This window comes from Neophocaena asiaeorientalis, unplaced genomic scaffold (assembly GCF_003031525.2).
Source record: "Neophocaena asiaeorientalis asiaeorientalis breed wild unplaced genomic scaffold, Neophocaena_asiaeorientalis_V1.1 scaffold82, whole genome shotgun sequence".
In the NCBI taxonomy this organism is placed as follows: Eukaryota; Metazoa; Chordata; class Mammalia; order Artiodactyla; family Phocoenidae; genus Neophocaena; species Neophocaena asiaeorientalis.
In genome coordinates, this window is record NW_020173068.1 from 2,709,910 (window position 1) to 2,733,214 (window position 23,305).

The following is a 23,305-nucleotide window of genomic DNA, read 5'->3' on the forward strand; positions in this document are numbered from 1 at the left end:
TCAGCACCACCCTTTACCCAGTTTTGTTAAGGATATTTAGATAAATGTTATAAGAATGTAGTTTCAACTTCACACCCTCACATTCCCTTCTAATCAAATTGTGGCCCTAAATACCTCCAGTCAGATCATCTGGAGCTGCATCCAGAAACCAGCCATGGAAACACAGTCCTATAGGCCAAAGAGAGACAGGGGTGGTGTAGTGGTTGGGAACACAAGGCTCATATCTGAGACGCCTGGATTCAAACTCATTTAGGAATCTAGGGTTCCCCATTTATAAAATGGAAATGATAATAGAACTCACTTCATAGAGTTGTCATGAGGATAAGTTAGTGTATTTAAGTTTCTTTTAAGAGTGTCTGGGGGCTTCCCTGGTGGCGCAGCGGTTGAGAGTCCGCCTGCCGAAGCACGGGACACGGGTTCGTGTCCCGGTCCGAGAAGATCCCACATGCCGCGGAGCAGCTTGGCCCGTGAGCCATGGCCGCTGAGCCTGCGCGTCCGGAGCCTGTGCTCCGCATCGGGAGAGGCCACAACAGTGAGAGGCCCGTGTACCGCAAAAAAAAAAAAGAAAAGAGTGTCTGGGACATAGTAAGTGTTCAATAAACATTACCTATCAGGTAGTGTTACAGGGGAAAGATACCCAGAGGCCTCTGGAGGAGGGGCCAGGGATGCCCTGGCATAAGAAAGTGTTTTCCCAGGGGCACAAAAGTGAAGAGGGGTGACAGCTGGAATCAGGGACTCAAATACTAGTTGAGGAGCTGGATCATGGGGAGCGGATCACCTTCAGACCTTTAAGCTGGGGCAAGTCATCAGTCAGTTTCCAGGGTGGAAAGACCTTGCTTGCAGCTGAGCATGAACATAGTGTAGAGTGAGCCCCCAGGCTCTTGGACTTTCTGGGAAGTTGGAGGGCATCTGGGGTGGACACAGCAATGAAGGGGGAAGGAACTGGGAACCAGGACTGGTGCTGGATGCCCTGCAATGGAAAGGAGATAGTTGCACCACAAAAAACTGTCATTCCTCCCACACATCCCGCCAGGACCTAGTGCAGCTGAAAACCTGCTCTTAATAAAGTGAACCTAGACCCTAATTCATTTAACACATAAACTTAAAAGTATTTTTTTGCACGGTTTTGATATATACCAAATTTCCTAGGAATGCAACTGCTGTGTCCATCAAGGGAAGACTGAACTTTGTGTTGTTCATAGTCTTACTGAGGCTTTTTTTTAAACCATTTTGAAAAATTACATCACCCACAGCGGCACGCTAACAACATTTTTAATCAACCATAATACAGCCCTGTACGTAGAGGCCAGCACGTAACGGCTTCATTTTGCTTTGTACTGTTCTTATACCTGAGGATTGAAATACAGATCATTTTATCCCAATTACTATCCTTTCTTTCCTCCAGTTAGGGCATGATATTGGTTTTCTCAGTGCATGTAGGTCAGTTTTATTATCTCTGGATTCCATTTAAGGCAGTAAAGGGGTGATACAAAATGTTTGTTATGAAAATGGGTCTGAGAAGGCTGTGAACACTGGGCTGGCCCACCTCTAACCTCCTACCTTGTATAATGTAGGCCCTGAGGCCCAGAGGCCCAGAGAGGGCAAGAGGCCTGCTCTCGTCACCCAGCTTGTCCAGCAAGAGCCCAGCCCACAACAATAGTGAACACTAAAGGCAGCGACTCTGTAGCCACGTCACTTCAAGACTGTATGTTTGTGGGTCTCTCATTTTTCCTAGCCACAAAGGCATCTGTTTTATGGAAAATGAAAATTTTTATTTATTGAAATTAGGTCATATCCCACAGTCAGCTCAATACTCCTTGGGGGTCCAGGAACCTGCCCAGCATCCTTGTCCTCAGATTTTGATCCCTGCATTTCTCACCTGGATATGCAAACACACAAGGTTTCATTTTTTCACTCCTTTATTAATTCAGCAAAGAGTCAGTAAGTGATTGTTTAATGTCAGTGACTGCAGGTCACGGGAGATAAAATGACAGCTAACGTTTGCTGGGGCCTCACTAAGTATCAAACATTGCTCTCAGCAGTTCACATTGAATCCTCACACATCCCTCTGAAGTAGGAACTCCGAGGAGCTCCACTTTACACATCAGGAAATTGAATAATAGAGAGGTAATCTGCCCAAGATCACACAAGCAGTAACAGCTGGGCTTCAACCCCAGGCTGAGTCCAGAGCATGTGCTCTTAAGCCATATTGTGCTGGAAACAGCCAGAAACCCTGCTGTTCACAGGGATCGTGGGCCCTTGGGGAAGGCAGACATTTAACATGGCACCAGAGGGCATACACTGGGGACCGTCTGACAGAGCCTGGGTATGTAGAAAGGCCTCCTTGAGGAGGGGACGCCTAAACTGAGACCAGAAGCATAAGCAAGAGCAGACCAGGGGAAGAAGAAGAGAAGAGCATTTCAGGCAGGGTGGTGAGAGGCAAGAGGGCAAAGAAGCTGAGGACCTCTAAGACGGGATTGTGTCTGAGAGACCTGAAGAAAGTGAGGGAGCACCTTGCCCACCAGAGAGTGAAAGGTGTTCCAGGCAAAGGGAGCACAAAGGCTCTGATGCAAATACGCATCTGGCACCTTCAAGGAACAGCAAGAAAGGAAGTGTGCCTGGAGCAGAGGAAATACTGAGAAGCCTAGGAGATGAGACGGAGAGCTGGCACGTCTCACAGGGGTCTTGCAGGCCCTGAGACATTTTTTAAGCAGATTGAGATGGGGAGCCACGGAAGTGTTGGGAGACAAGAGTGACTTGTTCAAGGCTCTCTAATGTGAACAACAAGAAGGCAGGGACTTTGTTTTGCTCGCTGCTGATCCCCAGCCGTGGAAGAGCAACAGGCCCTTGATTCCATTCAGTAAATATTTGAACAAGTGAACGAACGAATGAATAAATTAGTGAAATGAGGAAACGACACAATGAATAATTGTGAAACTGACTCCTCTCGGGATCTTTCATCCCACAGGTACACAGCGGAAGACCCGCCCCTCCTCTCATCCTCCCCGCCCTCCCACCCCCGCTGTTAGGTTGAGGGTCCACGCTACGGCCGCCAGAGGACGCGGAGCGGCGGAGTTCTCGCACGGAAGGTTTTGCGTGAGGCACCGCATGGGGCGGGGCCTGCGGGCGGTCGCCGCTCAGCTGGACAGGGCTGACCGGTGGGCGGAACGCGCCGGCGGGGCTGAGGCTGTGCGGCGGCGCCCGGGGCGGTTTGGGCGGCGCACGGAGCTAAGATGGCGGCGGAGCGACAGGACTCGCTGAGGGAGTTCGTGGCGGTGACGGGCGCTGAGGAGGACCGGGCCCGCTTCTTCCTGGAGTCGGCTGGCTGGGACCTGCAGGTAGCGCCGCGAGGCGGGCCGCGTAGGGCGGACTGGGGACTGCGGGGCGCGGGCGCCTGGCGCGACAAGCCCGCGGTGGCCGAAGCGCACAGTCATCCCGCCGGGCCGCGGCCCGACCCAGGCCTCAGGGTCCTGGGGCCGCTTGCCACGCGTCGCCAGCTTGGCCTGGGCGTGGGGAAACGCGGGCTAGCTCCGGCCCCTACCTGCTCTACCCGGCCTCAGTTTCCCCTTCTGCCTGGCTCTCGGGTCAGCGAGATTTTGGGCACTGCCGCAGCCCGCGTGAAGAGGGAGAGCCTGGGGGCGTGGCTGCCGCGCCGAGTCTAGGCTGCAGGCCCGGCCCGACTGACCAACTCCCCGGTGGAGCGGCGCTGGGGACTAGGTGCTCGTTCATTTCCATTTCCGCAGCCCCGGCCTCAGGACAGGGGAGAAGCCCAGCCTAGGACTTGGCCCACGCCCCCTCCTACGTAATTGCTGGGAGAAACTGGGTAGTGGAGCCTATTCATCTTTAATAAGTAACTCTTCTGTAAAATGGGAGTCTTCGTGGAGCTTATCGTCTAGTTCACCAGCATGTATTAAGTATACGTTAAATATTTATTAGTTAAGAAGACAGTAAGATAGGCTACACGAGGCAGGGATTTTTGTAAACTGTTGAATCCCCTGTGCCTGGAAAAACGCCTGACATGTAATAGGCACTCAGTAATTAATTGTAGGAAGAATTGGATACATGTTGTTCGCCAGCCTATGTCTTAGGTAGATGATGATGAATATTTATTGAGTGCCTGCCATGAGCCAAGTGCTGTTCTAACTGCTTTAGGTGTCGTAAGTCGTTTAACCTGTGCGTTTTGAAGCTGAGGTTTAGGGAGGTTAAGTAACTTGCACAAGGCCTCACTAGCTGCCAAGTGGAAGAGATGGCATTTGAACTCAGTTCTGTCTGATACCAGAGCCCAAGCTCTTAACCACCATGTGCCCTGGCACTTGACATATGATGGTTCAGCTAATCCTAGCTACACTATGAGGTAAAGAAAACTTCCTCAGTTGTATAGATGAATTGGAAGCTCAGAGGTCAAGTGATAGGCCCAAGGTCACACAACCAGGGGTTAGGATTTGAACTGTGTCTGCTGACTTCACCATTTATATGCTTCCCGAAAGTGTAAGAGTTAGATAAAGCATCACACCTGTACAGACACACAGACACACCTGTACAGACACACCTGTGCTGGGCCGAAATACAAAATGCAGCTTCTGCCTGAAAGACCTGAAAGCTCAGGTGGCAGGTCGTCAGCCCCAGTCTCCTCATGCTCTTAGTGGGGAAACGGGCTCATGCATGTGACATGACTTGCCCAGGACTTGAATGTAGACACCCCTCGATGCCAGTTCAGTGCATGTCCCACGGCAGCATACTGCCTCCTGGCAGGCCTGCTAAAGCGCGTTCTGTAAAGGCACGCTGCTTCCAACAGGCTGGTTATGTCCCACAGCAGCTCACTGCCTCCTAAAAGGTGGTGACCTTGAGGACAAGAGCCATGTCTTTTTCACCTCTGTAGACCTCATTGCTCTCTTACTTCTTTGTGCAAAGTAAGTGATAAGTACATACCTGTGCATTGAGTCCATGCGAGAAACATCCAGTTACAAATGGCCAAAAGAGGCCCTTATTCCTTCTGTATGTATAGAGCTAAGACATGACTGCATAAATGTTAATGGATCCTCATCCGTTTTGCAGGGTTGGTGGGATGGGTGTCCCCATTGCACAGATTAGGAAACAGCATCAGAGAGAAAGTAAAAGTAGCAATCTGGACTGACCTCACAGTTCCCAACTCCTGGCTATCACCTAAATGCTGAGAGTAAGGGCCCGAGCAGACTGACTGGGATCGAGCCTGGCTCTACTCCTTACCAACAGTGTAACCTCAGACAGCTTTCTTAACTTCTCGGTGCTTCTCTACCAGCTATAAAATGAGATGATAATAGCACTAACTACATAGGGTTCTTTAAGGATTAAATGAGTTAACACAGGTAGAGTTGTACTCAGAACAACATGGCTCATAAATAAGTGCTCAATAAATGTACACTGCTTTTACTAGATCACATTTCCTAATGAAAATGAGAATGAGGAGTGTCACCATCCCAACTTTCCTTCTTGCCTTCTTTTCCCCTTAGTAGGTGGAATTTTTTTCAGGTAATATGAAAACAAGTACTTGGGCCATTACCTTTTGGTCTTATTTTCTATGCCCCCCCTCCCCCCGCAAATGCAGAGTGCCTTGTAAGTGTGGGCCATATTTTTGTGTCTTTGCTTCTTTGTGTTCAAAGGAGATGAAAGGAGATGTGTTAGATGAAGGCCTGTTTAAGGATCCCAAGTTACTACCTCTCTGTTTCAGATTGCCCTAGCAAGCTTTTATGAGGATGGAGGGGATGAAGACATTGTGACCATTTCGCAGGCAACCCCCAGTTCAGTATCCAGAGGCACAGCCCCCAGGTAAGGGCCAACTTCAGTTATTGCTACATTGGTGTGCTTCCAGCAATGGGACAGAGGATTCAGACCTGGGGATGTGGACCAGTGGGTTTGAGGGAGGAAGATAGACTGACTGGTGGGTAGTAGTTTCTTGCAAGACTTATTCCTTTCCTATAGAGATTTGGGATTCTTAACTGAGTGTGGTATATGATCCAATCCTGTAGGAAACCACAGAACCAACTTTTAATATGTTTTTTGGGGGGGGGGGTCTCTTATTTATGAAATATGAGGAGTGGCCTCTCCATTTATGGAAGTTTTTAAGTAGAAACCGAAGTACTTCCTTTCAGGGATGCTGTAAATGTAAAAGATTAGGCCAGGTCACTTTAAAAAGGCTCTCAATATTTTAGGATGCCCATTATCCTATTAAGAAGACTTAGAGAAAATAAACCTGTTTAACCCATCCTTTCCCAAATTGATTAGGGAGACCTTGTCTTATTTTGTGAAGTAGTGTTAACCTTTGCTATCCCATTTGCATCCCCTGTCCTGGCCACCCTGGCTCCAAGGTTCTCACAGCCGATCACTGCTATGATCTACAGAGTGGGATAATGCAGGTCTTCTGGGAGACAGGCAGGGCCTCTTCCTTTAAAAGTGTCTGAACTACAGCTCCCCTCTCTGCCGTAGCCTGATTTGTTTCTACTCTCTGGTGTATGTTCTCAATTTATTTGAGTTTGAATTCAACCCCAGAATACAGATACAGTGTTTCTTTGCTGGTGAAGTGATAAATTGTGTTTCTCTCTAAGGGCATCTGAGATTTAAATTACATTTCCTCCCTTTCTAGAAGGAACACTAACCCCAGTTCTCATTGCTTCCTTAACTTCTTCCCCTACCTACATTTCCAGAGGAAAGAGGTAATAGGCAGCACATCTTTTAGTTATTCATAGATGCCCACCTGTGAGGTGTCAGTGATGGCACATCAAGATGTTACTGCCTGGGACCTGGTTGATAAGGTAAGGGCTTTACTTGTAGCTGCTGATAGAGACAGCTGATTTCCTGGGGTGTGTCTTTCACAGGTACCCTAGATTACTGTTGGGTTGTTGGCACAGAAATACAGAGGAGGGGACTTCCCTGGTGGTGCAATGGTTGGGAGTCTGCCTGCCGATGCAGGGTACGCAGGTTCGTGCCCCAGTCCGGGAGGATCCCACGTGCCGCGGAGCGGCTGGACCCGTGAGCCATGGCCGCTGGGCCTGCACGTCCGGAGCCTGTGCTCTGCAGCGGGAGGGGCCACGGCAGTGAGAGGCCCGCGTACTGCAGGAAAGAAAAAAAAGAATACAGAGGAGACAAAATTGAAACTTAGCCTCTGATGTCAGTCACATATTCACACCTGTCTTCTCTGGTAGACCCAAAGTCCTGTCAAGACAGTGGTTTATGGGACTTCCCTGGCGGTCCAGTGGTTAAGGCTTCACCATCCAATACAGGGGGTGCAGATGCAATCCCTGGTTGGGGAGCTAAAATCCCACATGCCTCGCAGCCAAAAAACCAAAACATAAAACAGAAGCAATATTGTAACAGATTCAATAGAGACTTAAAAAATGGTCCACCTCAAAAAAATCTTAAAAAAAAAAAAAAAAGACAATGGTTTATTAGAACCTGGGCTAGGAGCCTGACTGCTCACGTTCAAATCCCAGCACTGCCACTTTAGAGATTTGTGACCTTGGGCAGGTTACTTAACATCTCCAGTCCCTCAGTTTTTGTCCTCTGTCAAATAGGAATGATGATAGTGCCTACCACATGTGAGATTAAATGAGTTAATACTTACATAGCACTTAGAACACAGAACGTGTTAACTGCTATTATTGTCATTTTATTATTACCATTATTAGCATCCATTCTCATCTTCCCCATTCTTTTCTTATTTGTTCCCTGTCTCATTCCACAGCAAGTCTATATGTTAAAAAGTAGACTTAAAAGTAAAAAAATTCAAGGGAATAGAGTTTAACATTAAGACTGCGGGGAGTAAAAGACCGAGCACACATGCAGGCCTAAAGGTCTTACTTTTTTGCTTTGGTTAAGCCTCAGACTTGGTACTGGGTTTAGGTGAAGCCAAGGAAAAGGGAGAGGGAAGGCACTGTTTGTTACATCGTTGTGCTTGTCCAGGTGGTAAATGCTGACTGCATTCTCAGGAAAAGGCAGGCTTGTGCTAGCACCTCAGAGGAATCCTTTGTGGGGCCTGCCTTTCCCCTGTTTGACCTGACTGTTGCAGGACACTTAGCCTGCTGCTGAGCTCTCCCCGACCCCACTGTCATCTTCTCACATACCCTTTCATGTCATCACTGCCTCTGTGGCACAGCACTCAATTAGTGAGTTCCTCCTCTGACTCTAGAACAGGGGTTCTTCACGTGGAGGCCCTGAACCCCCTAGGAGGAATCTGTGGAATGGATGTCAGAAGGTCCATAAATTACCTGAAATTGTAGGTAAAAACTTATATATATGTAGTACGTTTTCTGGCAAGAAAATTTATAACTTTTATCAGATTCTCAAAGGGCTGTGGGACATAAAAAGGTTAACTATAGCTATAGGAGAAAGTCTAAACTCCTCAATTACAACAGCTGTCATTTATTGAGCACTTAACCAGCTGCCAGGCACTGGGTTAAGCTTTTACTGATACATATACATCTTTTTAATCCTTACTACAACCCTGTGAGGTGGGTACTGTTATTCTTCCCATTTTACAGATGAAGACACTGAAGCTGGGCATCTTCCCAAGATCACACAGCTAGCAAAACAAGGATTTAAATGTAGATCTGTTTCTGCTTCCAGCATTCAGCTCTCAGCCAGAATGATGTACTGCCTCTCCCTGTGGACTTTCACTGTCCTCCAGAATTTGCTGTGAACCTGCCATCCTCATCTTATCCCCCTTTTCCTTCTTTCTGAAATCTTTATTTCAACCAAACTGATTTGTTTGGTGTCTCAATTCTGCCTTGTTTTTGGTTCTTCTGCTTTTGTTTGAGCCTCTCATCTGACTGGACATGCCCACTCTCTTGCTTCCTTTCCACCTGTGCAGATCCTCTGTGTCCTTCCAGGTTTAGCTCCCTCCCCACCTTCTCTACTGAGCATGTTATCCCCCAACCCATAGGCAGCACGAACTCCAGTCACAACCCATATCCACATACTACTGTATGACATCTTTCCTGTGTTGTCTTGAATTCTTCTCCTGGTAATTACCTTAAGATTTTTCTCCCTAAGTAAGTTATAAGTTCCTGGAGGTGGGAGGGCTAGTATTCCAGGAGCACCCACCATCTGTCTGGCTCTGCCAGATATTCTTACATATGTTCTCTTCTTATACCTCTATAACCATGGAAGTAGGTCAGGTGCTAACCATTTCACAGGTCAGGGTGCTGAGTCTTAGGAAAGGTTGAGTAACACATTTGCTGTTATAGTGGATTCAAACCCGAATTTGTCTAAATCCAAAGCTGCTGCTTCTGCCATGTGCTAGCTACCTCTCTGTGCAGTACCTCCCACCCCTGTACCGAGCACAGGGTCGAGCAAGAGGTAGACTGTGTTTTCTTCCTTTTTTTTCTTCTTTCATTCAACCAAACTGTACTTTCTTAGAATTCTAGGGACCACCGTTGTCTGATTCTCTAAAACTATACTGTCCAGTATGGTGGCCGCTAGCCTCATGTGGCTATTTAAACTAATTAAAATAAAACATTCAGTTATTCATTTGCACTTACGAAATTTTAAATGCTCCATAGCCACATGTGACTAGTGGCTTCGTTATTGGACAGTGCAGGCACAGCATTCCTGTCACTGCGGAAAATGTGATCTGACAAAGCACTTTTGTGCCACTTCAGGGTGCCTGGGAGATAGAGTTCTGATGCTGAAAAATTGAAATTTCTGAGACATTTTGCCAATTTGTGGAAGATACAAGACAGAGTATTCTGAAATTGGTAATGCCCCCAGGACATCCATACTGTTAAGGTAACTCTCAGAGCATTACTCCAGAGCAGTTGTTCTCAGACTTTAGCATGCATCAGAATTACTTGGAGGACTCCTTAAACCCAGATTGGTAGACACTCCTTTCAGGGTTTCTGATTGAGGAGGTCTAGGGTAGGGGCTGAGGATTTGCATCTTTCACAATTTTGAGGGTAATACTGATGCTCCTGGTCCAAGGACCAACACTTTGAGAACTGCTGCTCCAGAATAGTACTTGAAATGTGCTACACCGTGCATCAGCACCCCGACGGTTCACAGCACGCCCACGAGGTTGGTGCTGATCGTCTCCATTTTCACATGAGAAAATGAAGGCTTAGAGAATTTCATGAGCATGCCCAAGATCCCAGGGTTGGAGGCTAAGTTGGCATTGGAACCAAGTAAATGGACACCAGAGTCTGTGTTAGATACTGTCAGTCTAGGTGTAAGAACTTTTGGGGAAAGAGTCAGACCTATAGCCAGAGGAAGTGGTTTGCTCAAGCAGGTATACACATGTGTATTTGAAGGTGTTTAACGACAGAGAGATAGAGGATTTTTTTTTCCATAGATGCTAAGCTAAGCATCTGTGGAAAACTCCCCTGGGAAGAGTAATGAGTGGAATTAGCCTTTTAGGGCACTAGTATGGATCTTATCACTTGCATCCTTTTAAACCGTGTTGTGTAGAGCATGAAGGAATGCCCAAGAGGTTGCTCTCAGCTCACTTAGGCAGGAATGTATTTGCTACATCGGTTGATCTTTGTCCTCTTTTTTCTAGTTGGTGGAGCCTCAGAGCCTATTCTGTCCTCTGATTGTCTCCCTGAAGTCTTTCTTCAAGGCTGAGCTGGAGTAAACAACTCCTTCTCTAGCCTCACTAAACCTCCATTACCCTCTCCCCCCATATTAAAGAGAAACAACTTTTTTCCCCTAAGGAATACAGAAAACGGTGTGTCTCATGATACTTGAAAAACTAAGATTATTCCTTAAGGACAAATCTAAACTAGGAAAAAAGTGGCAGTGTAAGACAGTGTCAGAGGAGGGAGTTAACCCTTGTCATACCATGTTTAGTGTGCCCTCTCTACCACACCCCACACAACCCTGCTTTTTTCCTAAACACTAATAAATACTTGACTGACCTACAGCAGAAGCAGACAGAGGCCTTCTCACTCATATATTCATTTCATTTTTACTTCTTGATGACTTATCCTTCCTCTAATGTGTTACTTTCACTAGTCTCTGTGTATGTGCCTGTGCTGCTTTCCTGTAACGCCCTGTTGGTCCCCTTTCCCCACCAGCCCCACCAGCCCCACCAGCCCCACCATCCTTTATCCAATTGACTGATGGTCCCCTAGTTTGTCAGCACTCGGTCCAAATGTTGCATTTTTCTGAGACGCTTTTCTTGAGGTTCCCCAACCCCCACCTAGAACAGGAGACTGCTCTCACATCCCATGTGCTTCCCTCTGTCACAGCCCCTGTTGCACAGTTTTTAATGGATGGTTTCCTGGCCAAAGAGCCACTAGCCTGTAAGCAACTAAAGGGTAAGAACTGTGCCTGATCATTTTATAGACCTAGCATCCCGTTCAGTGCCTGGCACACGGGCACTCCCCCAATATTTAAAAATTATATGATGAAAATCGCTATCCAGTAGTACGTTTTTAAAGTAGTACAGACCCTATCCAGTTCCCTCCTCCCCCTCTAGGAGAGCTTAAATTGGATTTCATTTTACTTCTTGATACACTTTCTAATTTATTCTTAGTCCTGTGTGACCTTGAATAAATATCATTGTCTTGCATTATAAACTTGAGAGGTTAACCCTCTTCCCATAGATCCTCTTCCTGCCCCACCAAAAAACCTAACCTCAGTGTCCTCAACTGTTAGCAGCTGATGATGCAGATCACCTTTCTTTAACTCCCCTTGAGATCATTTTGCTCCTTTCTGTGTCTCCAGCGATAATAGGGTGACATCCTTCAGAGACCTTATTCATGACCAAGACGAGGATGAGGAGGATGAGGAGGGTCAGAGGTGAGTCTTTATTGGGGGCACAGTCCACAGGAAAGTCCATGGTAATGTACAAATCACCTAGAACAGCCTAGAAGGATAAACATGCTCGGTTATCATTAGCCATTACTACTGTGGGCTAGTCATATGCATACTAGAAACGGTTTTCCACTCCCTGTGCTTAGAAGTGATCCCTGTCCTCTTACTATTTTATTTTCTTTTGGGGTATTCTGGATTTGTTTTTGTTCTGTTTCATTTTAAATTATTAAGATAATATGTATTTATTGAAGAATATTAGGGGAAGGGAAATAACTCTATAAGGAAAAAAGCCATTCGTAATACAACCCAGAGGTAACCACGTATCAATAATATTTTTGGTGTATTTCCTTCCAGCTTTTCCTTAATTGAAAAAGCAATATATTACATAATAAAGAGAAAAAAAGGGCTTACAAATGTATATTCCTCCAATATACAGACACAGTACTGTTTTTTGTTGGTTTGTTTTTAACCTTTAGGAATGTTATAATAAAATTAGTGTCCGTTGTGGAAAATGTAGAATAGCGTAATGAAAAAAAATACAACACTCATCCCCCCTGTGGTAACTACGGTTAATATTTTGGCATATTTCCACTAAGCGTTGGTTCTGTGTGTAAATATAGTTTGTTTATATTGTATTTTACATGGTGAAAGTCAGGTGTTTGTTTCTTGCTTTTGTAGGATTAATGCTACATCTTGAATACTTCTCCAGGTCATTAAGATTCTTCATAAGTGTTTTCAGTGACTGTAATGGTGCATCATATGGAATGCTCGACATTTAAATCATTTCCAGTTTTTTGCCACCTTAAATATCAATGCTGTGAACATCTCTGTGTATTAATCTTTGACTACATTTCAGATTATTTTGGATAGTTTATAGAAATGAAAATACCGGGTTAAGGGCGTGAATATTTTTAAGACATTTGATCACAGATTCCTAGTTTGTAAGCCAGGGCTTTGAGATCCCTTAATAAGGATCTTACAGTCCACTGAACAGAACTTTGTCTACCTGGAATGAACAAGGATGAACTGGCTGCAGCCTCACTTCATGGGTTTTGGTTGTCCATGGAATCTGTCTTGGTCTGTCAAACATTCCTAAGGAACATTGTATAATAACCATTATGGAAATGCACTTATCTCATCGTGGCCACTCTTTGGGAAGTGGGCTGAGAAATTATGTGTGTTCTGTTCTCTGTCTTCATCCACGTAGTGACCTTTACACTACCTCAGAGCCTTCTATTTAGATATACTCAAAGTTCAGGAATAAATGTTAATTTCAGTGTTTTAATACTCCTTGGATGAAAGGCAGTGTCATCAAGTAAGTGAATGCCCAACTCCTAAATGACCTCCTCCTACTTCTCCTGTCCTGTCACATCCTCCAGGCGGTGACCTTCTTTTACTTCACATCCCGGTTACATCTCTGGTCCCTCAGCATTTCAGACCTAATGACACTGGTGCTGTTGTCCATGCCAAGGCCTAGGGTTTTGCCTTGCATTCTCTGGGGAATGTCAGGAAATGGAAGGCTGAGGCTCAGTTTCATAGGTTCTCAGTTCTCCTCACTGAGATGTGCTATTGACTTAGCTGTGAATAGGAGTGATAAGGAGGCAGCTAGCCAAGGCTACATGACTGAAGGTTTTCAGATGCAGCTAAAAAAAAAGTGCTAACTTCATCTCAAGCCTATTGCAAAGCAGGTATGGGTATCTTGGGGCTTGTATTTGAGCTTCCCCGACCTCCTCCAGTACCCACTCTTCTGCATCTGCCCGGTGTATGTCACAAGAATTGCAAGGTTAGGTGAGGCTTGGGAGCTCTCGGTGCTGTATCACACCTTACATGTGTGCATTACTCTGTGCTTGTTCTTTTGCATACTTCTGCTGATTTGAACCTGATGGCCCTGACTTAAGGAACAGGTAGGTAGGGCATGTGATCCTTCCCTTCCATTTCAAAGAAGGAAAGTGAAGTTAGCTCAGTGCATTGGCTTGCCTAGTTCACTCAGTGGCAGAGCCAACAGTGGAACCTAGCTGCTTGTACTAACCACACCACTGCCACCATTAATCCAGGGCTGCTAGTGGTAGCTGCTTCTAACTGACCATAGTGATCATCTGCTGGAAAGGTGCTGGCCGCCGGATGGTGAATTCCCAGAGCTAACGTGCTGTTGTGCATGCCTGGAATACCCTTCCCTTGTCCTTTACCTGATAAACTCATCGTCAAGATTTAGCCCAGAAGACACCCTTCTAGGAACCCTTGACTGTACTCCCCAACTGTGTGTTCCTAGAGCACCCCTTACTGACTTCTACTGTGGCTCACACTGCAGTATGGCTGCCTGCCTCTTAAATCTGTCCCCACCTAGACAGTAAGTTCCTTAAAGATGGGCATTTGTACCCTTTGCCTCATTGTGCCCAGCGCCTAGCCCAGAGCATGGCACATGCTCTGTTCATGTTTTCTAAGTATATTTGGTGTTAGATGTGTATTTTCTGCACAGGTTTTATGCCGGGGGCTCAGAGAGAAGTGGACAGCAGATTGTTGGCCCTCCCAGGAAGAAAAGTCCCAACGAACTGGTGGACGATCTCTTTAAAGGTGCCAAAGAACATGGAGCCGTAGCTGTGGAGCGAGTGACCAAGAGCCCTGGAGAGACCAGTAAACCAAGAGTGAGCATAAGGGGTCGGGGTCGTTGTCTGTGTCCACAGGACTGAGGTTCCAGAGCAGAGGAAAGGAGGCCTTCCTCACCCCAGTAGTGACTGAATTTGTTTTTGTTTTGTTTTTCATTTGCTCACTCCCTCTCATATGCAGAAGAGCAGTGCAGTTTCTCTTACCTTTTAACATGAAATCAAGATTTGGGGCAAAGTTTTCAAACATATGGCCTATGGTCTGGATCAGGTTCTGCAAACATGTTTTGTTTGGCCTAACCAACCTGACTTACTCCGTGACTTGCTTTATTTTTGTTTTAATTGAATCGGTGGCCACCTGTTTTACATACAGTCAGGATTTCTGTTTTCTTTGTGAAAATCAAAAAGTCTTTAGTGTTATCCTACACCTAGATTCTGAAATGGTCATGATTAACTAGAGCTTAGTAGCAGCCATTCCCTTTAACCAAGCAATACCCCCACCACCACCATTCCAGTTTTTACCCCTGTCTCTGAGTTTCCTACTCAGAGAAAGTGTACCTAGTAGTTAACAAGCTTGAGATAACATCATTGTATCTGAATAACCTGATAACTGTTGACCCACTTCTCCGGTGTTTATGAACTTGTCTTTTATAGCCATTTGCAGGAGGTGGCTACCGCCTTGGAGCAGCACCAGAGGAAGAGTCTGCCTACGTGGCTGGAGAAAGGAGGCGGCATTCCGGCCAAGATGTGAGTGTGCACCTACCTTCTCTAGGGAAGCTTGTGGACTGTTTTATCATTTTGGGGGAGAAATTAGTCCCATGTTACACGTGAATCAGCAGCCTCCGAAAGGGAAGAGGCAGCAGGTTTGCTGTATTCCATGAATGGAAAGGCTTACCTGAGAATCAGAGACAGCTCTCATCTGGCTGGGTGTGGGGGGAGGGAGGTGGCTCATGAGTGGGGACAGGCAGAGCGGATGGACAAATAATGGAGTTTTCTGAGCATTCCATGGATCTCAGGCAGAGGGATAGTGATTCCAGGGTTCTCTGGTGGTGTGAATGTGCCTAAAGAACTTGGTCTTTAGACACCCCCCCAAGGAGGCCTGAAACGTACTTTTTGAACTTTTTCCGTATTATATTCCAGTCCTTTTTTCCCTGCGCATAGGGATCCCCCCTATCCAATAAGTATAATCATACTGTAGAGTCAGTTTTGAGGTTTATGTCGTAAACGTTTTTTTTAATTTTATTGAAGTATAGTTGATTTACAATGTTGTATTAATTTCTTTTGTACAGCAAAGTGACTCAGCTATAAATATATATATATATATACTTTTTCAGTGCCATAAATATTTTCATATGACCTTGTGACCATGAGTCTCCATAATGTATTTGTTTTTAATTATTTTGGGTTTTTTTCCAAAGTAAAGTAGTCAGGCAAGGAGGAAATAAAAATCCTATCCACCTGAGGTAGCAGCTGCTAATATGCTGGTCTTTAGTCCTCTAGACCCTTTTCTGTGTATATATATAGGGAGTCGTTAACAGAAATTGTAGATATCATTTTTAATGGCTGCAAAATAGTCCACGGAAGATTTGCCATGCTACTTTAGTTGAGCACAAGCTTTGTGCCAAGCACACTGGCAACCCTACAGATAAGGAAGCCACAGCTTCAGTTGAGTCATCTGCTCACTGCCGCTTAGCTAGTGAGTGCCAAAATCAAGATGCAGACCCAGGTCTGCTTAAATCAAAGCCCATTCTCTTAACTTGTGCCATATCACCTTCTTATTTTAGGTTAATACTTATTTCATTGGTTGTTGATTGATCTCCTTGTGCATGAGTATATGTTTGTCTGTCTGGGTGTTTTAATAATGACACAGTAAAATAGTAAAAACTCTTTAATTTGCAAGTTCATGCTGGTGTGCTTGCCAGGTTCCTGACAACGTATAGACTGCTTACCTCCTGTTGTCACAGGTTCATGTAGTGTTGAAGCTCTGGAAGAGTGGATTCAGCCTGGATAATGGTGAACTCAGAAGCTACCAAGACCCATCCAATGCCCAGTTTCTGGAGTCTATCCGCAGAGGGTGAGCAGAAAAGCCCTCCTTCGGATTCCATATCAGTGAGTGAGATGGCAGATGGGAAAGAAGAAGCTGATTCAAATATTTATTATTTAAGAAGTTTACATTTTTAAGCAGATTTAGCACAGTTGAGATACAGATTTACAGATCTGCTCCCAAAACTCTGTGTATCTGCATTTCCCCTTTGGGCCTAGGACAGAGCCAAGTCACCAAATAAGATGCAGGTCTCTACTCTTGCCTCTGAGCAGGCATGAGAGAAGGGGGAGGCGGACAGGTAGCCACTGGAGCAGTCAACTCCCTGTGAAGCCCAACTTCACAGTTGGAACTGAGAAGTTTCTCCTCCCTTTGTAGCATCACTGTCAATCCCATCCTGCTCTTTGTGGGCCCCAGAACTGCCTTTTCTCCCACAGAGAGGTGCCAGCAGAGCTGCGGAGGTTAGCGCATGGTGGGCAGGTGAACTTGGACATGGAGGACCATCGGGATGAGGACTTTGTGAAGCCCAAGGGAGCCTTTAGAGCCTTCACTGGTGAGGGTCAGAAACTGGGCAGGTAAGGAGCAGCACAGGTGGGAGTGGGACTGTGTGGGTCACCCCTGTCGGGCCCAACAGGCCCTGTGTAAGGCTCACTTTGTATAGCTCTTTACTGTTTATTACAGAGTACTTCAGATTTTATTTTTATGGGAGGAAGAATATGGGGAACATAGGCTTTGGCATTAACAAACCTGAGTTTAAATCTATTCTTCACTTTCTAGCCATTTGACCTTGGACTATCCAGGCTCAGTTTGCTCAACTATAAAGTGGGACTAATAAGAATCCTTACCTCCTCGATTACTGCTGGGAGGAGCACGTAGAGCACTGCCCCACAGTGAGCAGTCAGTGTAATCAGTAAAGGTAACACATTGCTGCTTTGACTCGGTAATCTAGGGTGTCCCGGGCAGGGATAACCTTCTGCATGGCTTAAAGGCTAAAACAGACACATGTATTCAGGTCACTTGAAATGGAGATTCAGAGGAGAAAGGAATCCTGGACTCTTGCCGGCCAGCCTGCAGCGGCATCGTTTAGGATCCAGGGAAGCTCAGAGGCATTGTTGCCCCTTTGCAGCCTGCTGCTCCACTGTTATGGCAGCTCTTATCTCTATTTCTTTGGTCCTGCCTGAGACTCAGTTTGTCATTTCCTGTGAAATTTTTGCCACGTGTCCTCTGCCACTATCTCCATCTTGCATTCAAACCCCTAATAGGATCTGACTGGTTGATAGTCCCTATTACCTCTGATGGGCAGGGTTCTCACACCAGATCCTTGACCATCCCACAGACAGGCAGCCTTCTCTCAGGGACCCACTCAGCTTTGGCCATGCATGGGGTCACTTCGTCAGTATCCTTCAGAGAGATATTTGCACACGAGAGGCACTCAGCATGGTGACCCTCCCCGCCAGTACCATCCTTATTTTACAAAGGGAAAGCTGAGGCTCTTGGACTTTAAGGGATACCCTTAGGTGCTCCCTATGGTAGAGCCGGGACTGGAATCAGGCCTTCTGATTGGCATTTCTCCCCACACTCCTACACAGCAAGACACCGTTTCTGACCTAGCTCTGGCAGCTCTTGAACTAGGCACTGCCCTTGCTCACCTCACCACCATCTGCAGGAATCAGAGTGTGGTCTGCCAACAGCTGTGCTCTTTGAGCTTCTGGCTGGCCCTCTCCTAGAATCCCCTGCCTCCCTGCTGGCCATTCATGCCTCATCAGGAGCAAGGGTCATAACTCAGGACATTAGAGACCAATAGATTGTGGTTTACCAGGACCAAACTAGTTAAGTCCACCCTGCTCATCATTTCATCTACCACGTTGGGGCCTGTGGGTTAGTCCGGGACAGCTGTTCTCTGATCCATCTGTGACTTACCTGTCAGCTATGGTAAGCTTTGTAGAACACCAGATAATTTTTTTCCGTATATTATTAAACTAAAATGTGTTTATCTTTAAAAAAAAAATAGAAAATACAGATAAAGAATAAAAACTGTCCCTAAACCTAACACCAGATATGTCCAGTTAGTATCTGGGAAGTATCCTTCCAGTGTGTATATGTGTGTGTGTGTGTGTGTGTGTGTGTGTGTGTGTGTGTGTGTAAAAATAAATGTTCTATCACCTGTTATTTTGCCTAATCAGTGTAGTATGGCTGTCATTCCAGATCAGTAGGTGTATTTCTACATTTGTTTTTTTGGCGGTACGCGGGCCTCTCAACTGTTGTGGCCTCTCCCGTTGCGGAGCACAGGCTCTGGACGCGCAGGCTCAGCGGCCATGGCTCACGGGCCCAGCCGCTCCGCGGCATGTGGGATCTTCCTGGACCGGGGCACGAACCCGTGTCCCCTTCATCAGCAGGCGGACTCTCAACCACTGCGCCACCAGGGAAGCCCTACAATATTATTTTTAATGCTAACATAAGTTTCTATCTTATGTATGTGCCATAATTTAACCAGTCCCTGATGTTAAACATTTAGGTGGCTGCCAGTATTATGAACAACATTACAATGAATATCTCTAATTAAATCTTTATATACCCCTTAATGTTGTACTAGAAGTAAAATTGCTAGCTCAAACGATCTTCATATTTTTAAGATGTTGTCAAATTGCCCTCCAAAAAGGTTGTATCCGTCTTTCACCCACCAGTAGTTTTAAGGAAGGGTCCAGAGCACCGTGCAGTTTGGGTTTGTCTGGTTTCATGATACTAACAGAAAATGCTTCTACTATTGGAAAGTCTAACTCTATTATGTATGAAGACTCCACATCTCAAAAAATTAAGATGTTTTTAAGGAGTCTGTTTCAGCAGGATGGGAATACTTAGTGCAGGTGATGAATCAACAAGTCAAGACAGAGCTTGATAATCAGATGTGATGCTTGTCAGCTAAATAAATGTTCATTGCCAGTACCACTTTGATTTTATTTCAGTTCTAGCTTTTAATGAAAAATGAGCTAAAAAAATGTTTTATACAGCTAAGGGAGATGGAACGTTAGCTTTTCAGTCTAAACTAGATGGACAGCCCTTTTAGTTTTTCCAATAAATTTTACTGTGCTTTCCATTGTCTTCTTGTTAACTAAAATGATCAGGAAGCCAAAAGTTTAAGAAATTTTTCTCAGGTTTGCCTCAAAAATCAGTCAATGCTTGTTTTTTCTCCAATTACCTAGAAAAATAAAGTGAATGAATAGATTTTTCTCAGTTCAGAAATTTGAAAAAGTTCGTTCAGTTGCATGAAACTTTTTATTTTAGGCTTTGCATTTGTTTGTTTGGATGGGAACTAATCTGAAGATTTGGGAAGCCTGCATTTACTTGATTTTGAGTACCAAACACCAAGAGTGCACTTGGGATGGGGGTGAAGGGTGACACTGCAGCCAGGATGAGCTTTGTCCCCTCACCATGCTTTCTGTAGTGGTCATCTTTGTAAAGCAGGTGGCAGGGTCTCAGGAGGTAGCATTGTGGCAACAAAGCACCTTAGTGCCCAATTTATTCCCACTACAAAGGAAATGAGCAGTCAGGTAATTCAGCTTCTCTCTCATTCAGGCCTTTCTGGCAGGCAGTAGCATCAGTGAGTACCCATCATGTACTTGGAATTGTTATAAACAGTTGAGGGACAGGCTGCCTAGAGTCTAATTAGAGAGTTGACCTAAGGCCCTTAAAACTAATGAACAGAACAGAGCAGATATTAGGCATTTACAGGTTCAACATTTAACTTTCCACTGTTTCCAAGCATCTCCTCAGGCCCGTGATAGTGTAATTTATCTGTGTCTCAGCTCACATTTGAGTCCCACGTGCTGTGCGGCTGATCCATAGAAGCTCCTCTCATAGCCAATAAGTGTGGCCAGGTTTCTCTTCTGAGCTCCACTTTGTAATTCTCTAAGCCACTATTTTTCATGTTTACAGAAAAGAGTACAGTTTTCAGTTCTTCCTTGCTAATTATTTGCCCTGGAGCAACATTTCACTGTGTTCGATGAAACAGTCTGCAGGAGGTTAACAAGTGTTCGGTGAAACAATCTGCAGGAGGTTAACAAGCGTAACATGAAAGAAAGGACATGGTGATCAAATAAGTTTGCCTTAACCCCACGATCTCTCAAGGCCTTCTTTAATATGTTAGTGGCCTGTGATGCTGTTGGTATAATATGTGGCATTTCCAAAACCTTCCTGGAGATAACTCAAGGGACTAGGGTCCCAGGGAACACACTTAGGAAAGCACTTTCAGTTGGATTTCCTAAGAATACCCTTTTTAGGTTGTAAGGATCAGAGGGAACGGTGAGGTGTATGAATTAATCTAACTAGAGGCTTTGGGCGGAAGCAAGGGAGTTCTCATCCAATGGCCTCTGTTCTCTGCATAGGTCTAGGCCAAGATATCTGCTAAGAGAAAGGCTGAGAATGAGATACATAGATGGTTTACAGGAGAGAGATGAAGCCTCCAACGGTTATGGAGAATTGGGAATTCGTGTGCATTTTGTGTTTGTCAGCCACCCTGAGTGTAGCACGCCTTTAATCCTCACAAGAGTCCTTGTTAAAGAACCTTGTTACTACCCTTGTTGAAGCTCAGGGAGCTTAGATAACTAGCCCAACACTACCATAGCTAGTGGGTAAATTCATACCCTGGTCAATCTCATTCCAAGATCTGAGCCCTCAACACTGCAGTAGAACTGTGTCCTGTTCATATTGTATAATTAATCCCTGCGGTGCCGGGCACTTAGCTGGCTTTCCAGAAATCTCAACCACCTCCTGTTGGTTGACACATGAGTATGAGATACTCACATGAGTGAGGTTGCACTGGGGCAGGCAGGCCTGAAAACCCCCATCAGAGGAAAAGAGTCTGGACTTGTCCCTTACATTCCAGCAGTCACCTGCCAAGCTGTGTCATGCCTACCTCAGCTGCAGACTTGGAGTGCCCCCTCCCCATTCTGCCCTCAGCCTCTCACTGAGGCTAAAACTCATCCTGGTCTGTTGGATCCTCCAGCATCAGATCCCAGTTTCTCCTGGCCCAGGCTGTCGTGCATACTGCTTTCGTCCCTTCAAGCCCTTGTTCAGTTGTGGACACCAAGAAAGAAGGGGGTTGGTAACTTGCCCAACTCCAGGAATGAGGGAGCTAGCAATAATTTGGGGGTTGAGGTGAATTCCGCTGGACCTCTAAGTTCCATCAGGACAGGGATTCTGTCTTGGACACTCCTTATATCAGTAGCAACAAACAGCACCAGAGGTAACAAATGCTCAGTAAAAATCTGAGACAGGATTCCCCTCTTGTGTGGGGCCTTGTTTCTGTTTGTGTCCTGACGCTATCCTCTCTCCTCAGCACTGCACCCCCGGTGTTGAATACCAGCTCTCCAGCCCAACAGGCAGAAAATGAGGCCAAAGCCAGCTCTTCCATCTCAGTCGATGAGTCGCAGCCTACCACAAACATCCAAATACGGCTTGCTGATGGCGGGAGGCTGGTGCAGAAATTTAACCACAGCCACAGGTACCTTGCATTATGTGGCCTGGCTTATTCTAAGAGGGTCCCAGAAACTCCCGTGGACAGGTGAGAAGCAGGGAGCAGTTCTTCCTCCTAAACACCAGCAGGCGCTCTGTGCTTTCCCCAGAGGAGGCAGTGGGATAGGAAGGTATGGAAGTCTGAAGCCTTTGGTTTGGTCCCCTCTTCCATTAAGTGCGGCCAGTGACTTGCTCCCTCCCCTGTGTGGGTCTCATTCCTCATCTCTAAAATTAGGGGATCGGATTCCTCAGAGGGGATTTTTTAGCCACCAAACAATTTGTTCAAAGGAAGTTTCATGCTAAAGCCCAAGTGTAGAACAGATAAAATTTGAACTGCTGTGGTTGATGGAGGGGAGAGGGGATGCAGTGCATCCTCCCCCTCACCTGGCTTCCTCTACCTCCCTGCCCGCCAGCAAACTCTGAAAACCACTAGGCTACTAAGGTCTCTTCTAGATCTGGACTTTGAGAATTCTAGAATACCTGTTCCATCTCAGATCATCTGGGATCAAAGCAACTGTGCCTCCCCCAATTTAAAGATGGGGAAACTGAGGCACAAAGTGATGAAGGGATTAGCAGGGGAGGACTGTTGCCAGTAAAGATATTTGGCAACTCCTTTTTCTAGAATAGCAGGGTCTAAATTTCATCAATCATAGGCCATATAAAGCAGAACCCACATTTGGGGCCCAGGGGATGGCTTGCCAATCCTTGAGTGTTGACAGGCTTCACATGTGGTTAGTTGTGAAACAAGTTTGATTAGGATTACAGAAAAGGGGTCAGGCAGAGAAGCCTCTAGGAAGAGGGACCCAAATGTGGGCAGGGAGCACAGCATGATGAAGAACTGAAATGGGGAGGTAGGAGAACAGGGGGACGGAGGGTGGTGTAAAATTAGGCAGGCCTCAGGACCAGTCAGGAGATTGCTGTTTATACCAAGGAAAGGGGGAGCAGCTCTGAAGGGTTTTAGACAAAGGAGTGACATGAGCTCATGTGGTTCCAAGTGAGAGCCTTGGACACTGTGGAGAATGATTGGGCAGGGGAGGGGACCTGGGGATATGACACAGCTTCCTGAAGCGGGGGGTGGGGCGGCAGAGAAGAACACTGCTCACCCACCTCCCCACTCCCCCACTCCACCAGGATCAGCGACATCCGACTCTTCATCGTGGACGCCCGGCCGGCCATGGCTGCCACCAGCTTTGTCCTCATGACCACCTTCCCAAACAAAGAGCTGGCTGACGAGAGCCAGACCCTGAAGGAAGCCAACCTGCTCAATGCCGTCATCGTGCAGCGGTTAACGTAACTGCCTGGCCCAGCCGGCAGCCTCATCTCCTTCCTGTGTCCCCGACGGCCAGCTGCCCCGTGGAGCCCAGCCCTC

General features: G+C 46.1%; 1 protein-coding gene across 3 annotated transcripts; it reads left to right on the top strand.

Moving 5' to 3' along the window:
- Positions 1 to 3,047: 3,047 nt before the first annotated feature.
- On the top strand, positions 3,048 to 23,299 carry NSFL1C (NSFL1 cofactor). Of its 3 annotated transcripts, XM_024743013.1 has the most exons (10): positions 3,048 to 3,338; positions 5,708 to 5,805; positions 11,695 to 11,769; positions 13,683 to 13,688; positions 14,261 to 14,426; positions 15,039 to 15,131; positions 16,349 to 16,458; positions 16,863 to 17,000; positions 21,761 to 21,925; positions 23,068 to 23,299. In XM_024743013.1, exons 1-10 carry the CDS (start codon positions 3,234 to 3,236, stop codon positions 23,228 to 23,230), a joined length of 1,119 nt encoding a protein of 372 aa, XP_024598781.1. In that variant the 5' UTR covers positions 3,048 to 3,233; the 3' UTR covers positions 23,231 to 23,299. The 3 variants fall into 3 exon arrangements, with proteins under 3 accessions (XP_024598781.1, XP_024598783.1, XP_024598782.1); XM_024743014.1 differs by lacking the exon at positions 13,683 to 13,688 and having other exon boundaries at positions 3,049 to 3,338; XM_024743015.1 differs by lacking the exons at positions 11,695 to 11,769; positions 13,683 to 13,688.
- The last annotated feature ends 6 nt before the right edge of the window (positions 23,300 to 23,305 follow it).

Bases quoted from the DNA above. Each gene is read 5' to 3' on its own strand.
- NSFL1C (XM_024743013.1), top strand. From the start codon at position 3,234: ATGGCGGCGGAGCGACAGGACTCGCTGAGGGAGTTCGTGGCGGTGACG. The intron at 5,806-11,694 runs GTAAGGGCCAAC...CTGTGTCTCCAG, and splicing joins TCCAGAGGCACAGCCCCCAG to CGATAATAGGGTGACATCCT. The intron at 16,459-16,862 runs GTGAGCAGAAAA...TTTCTCCCACAG, and splicing joins CTGGAGTCTATCCGCAGAGG to AGAGGTGCCAGCAGAGCTGC.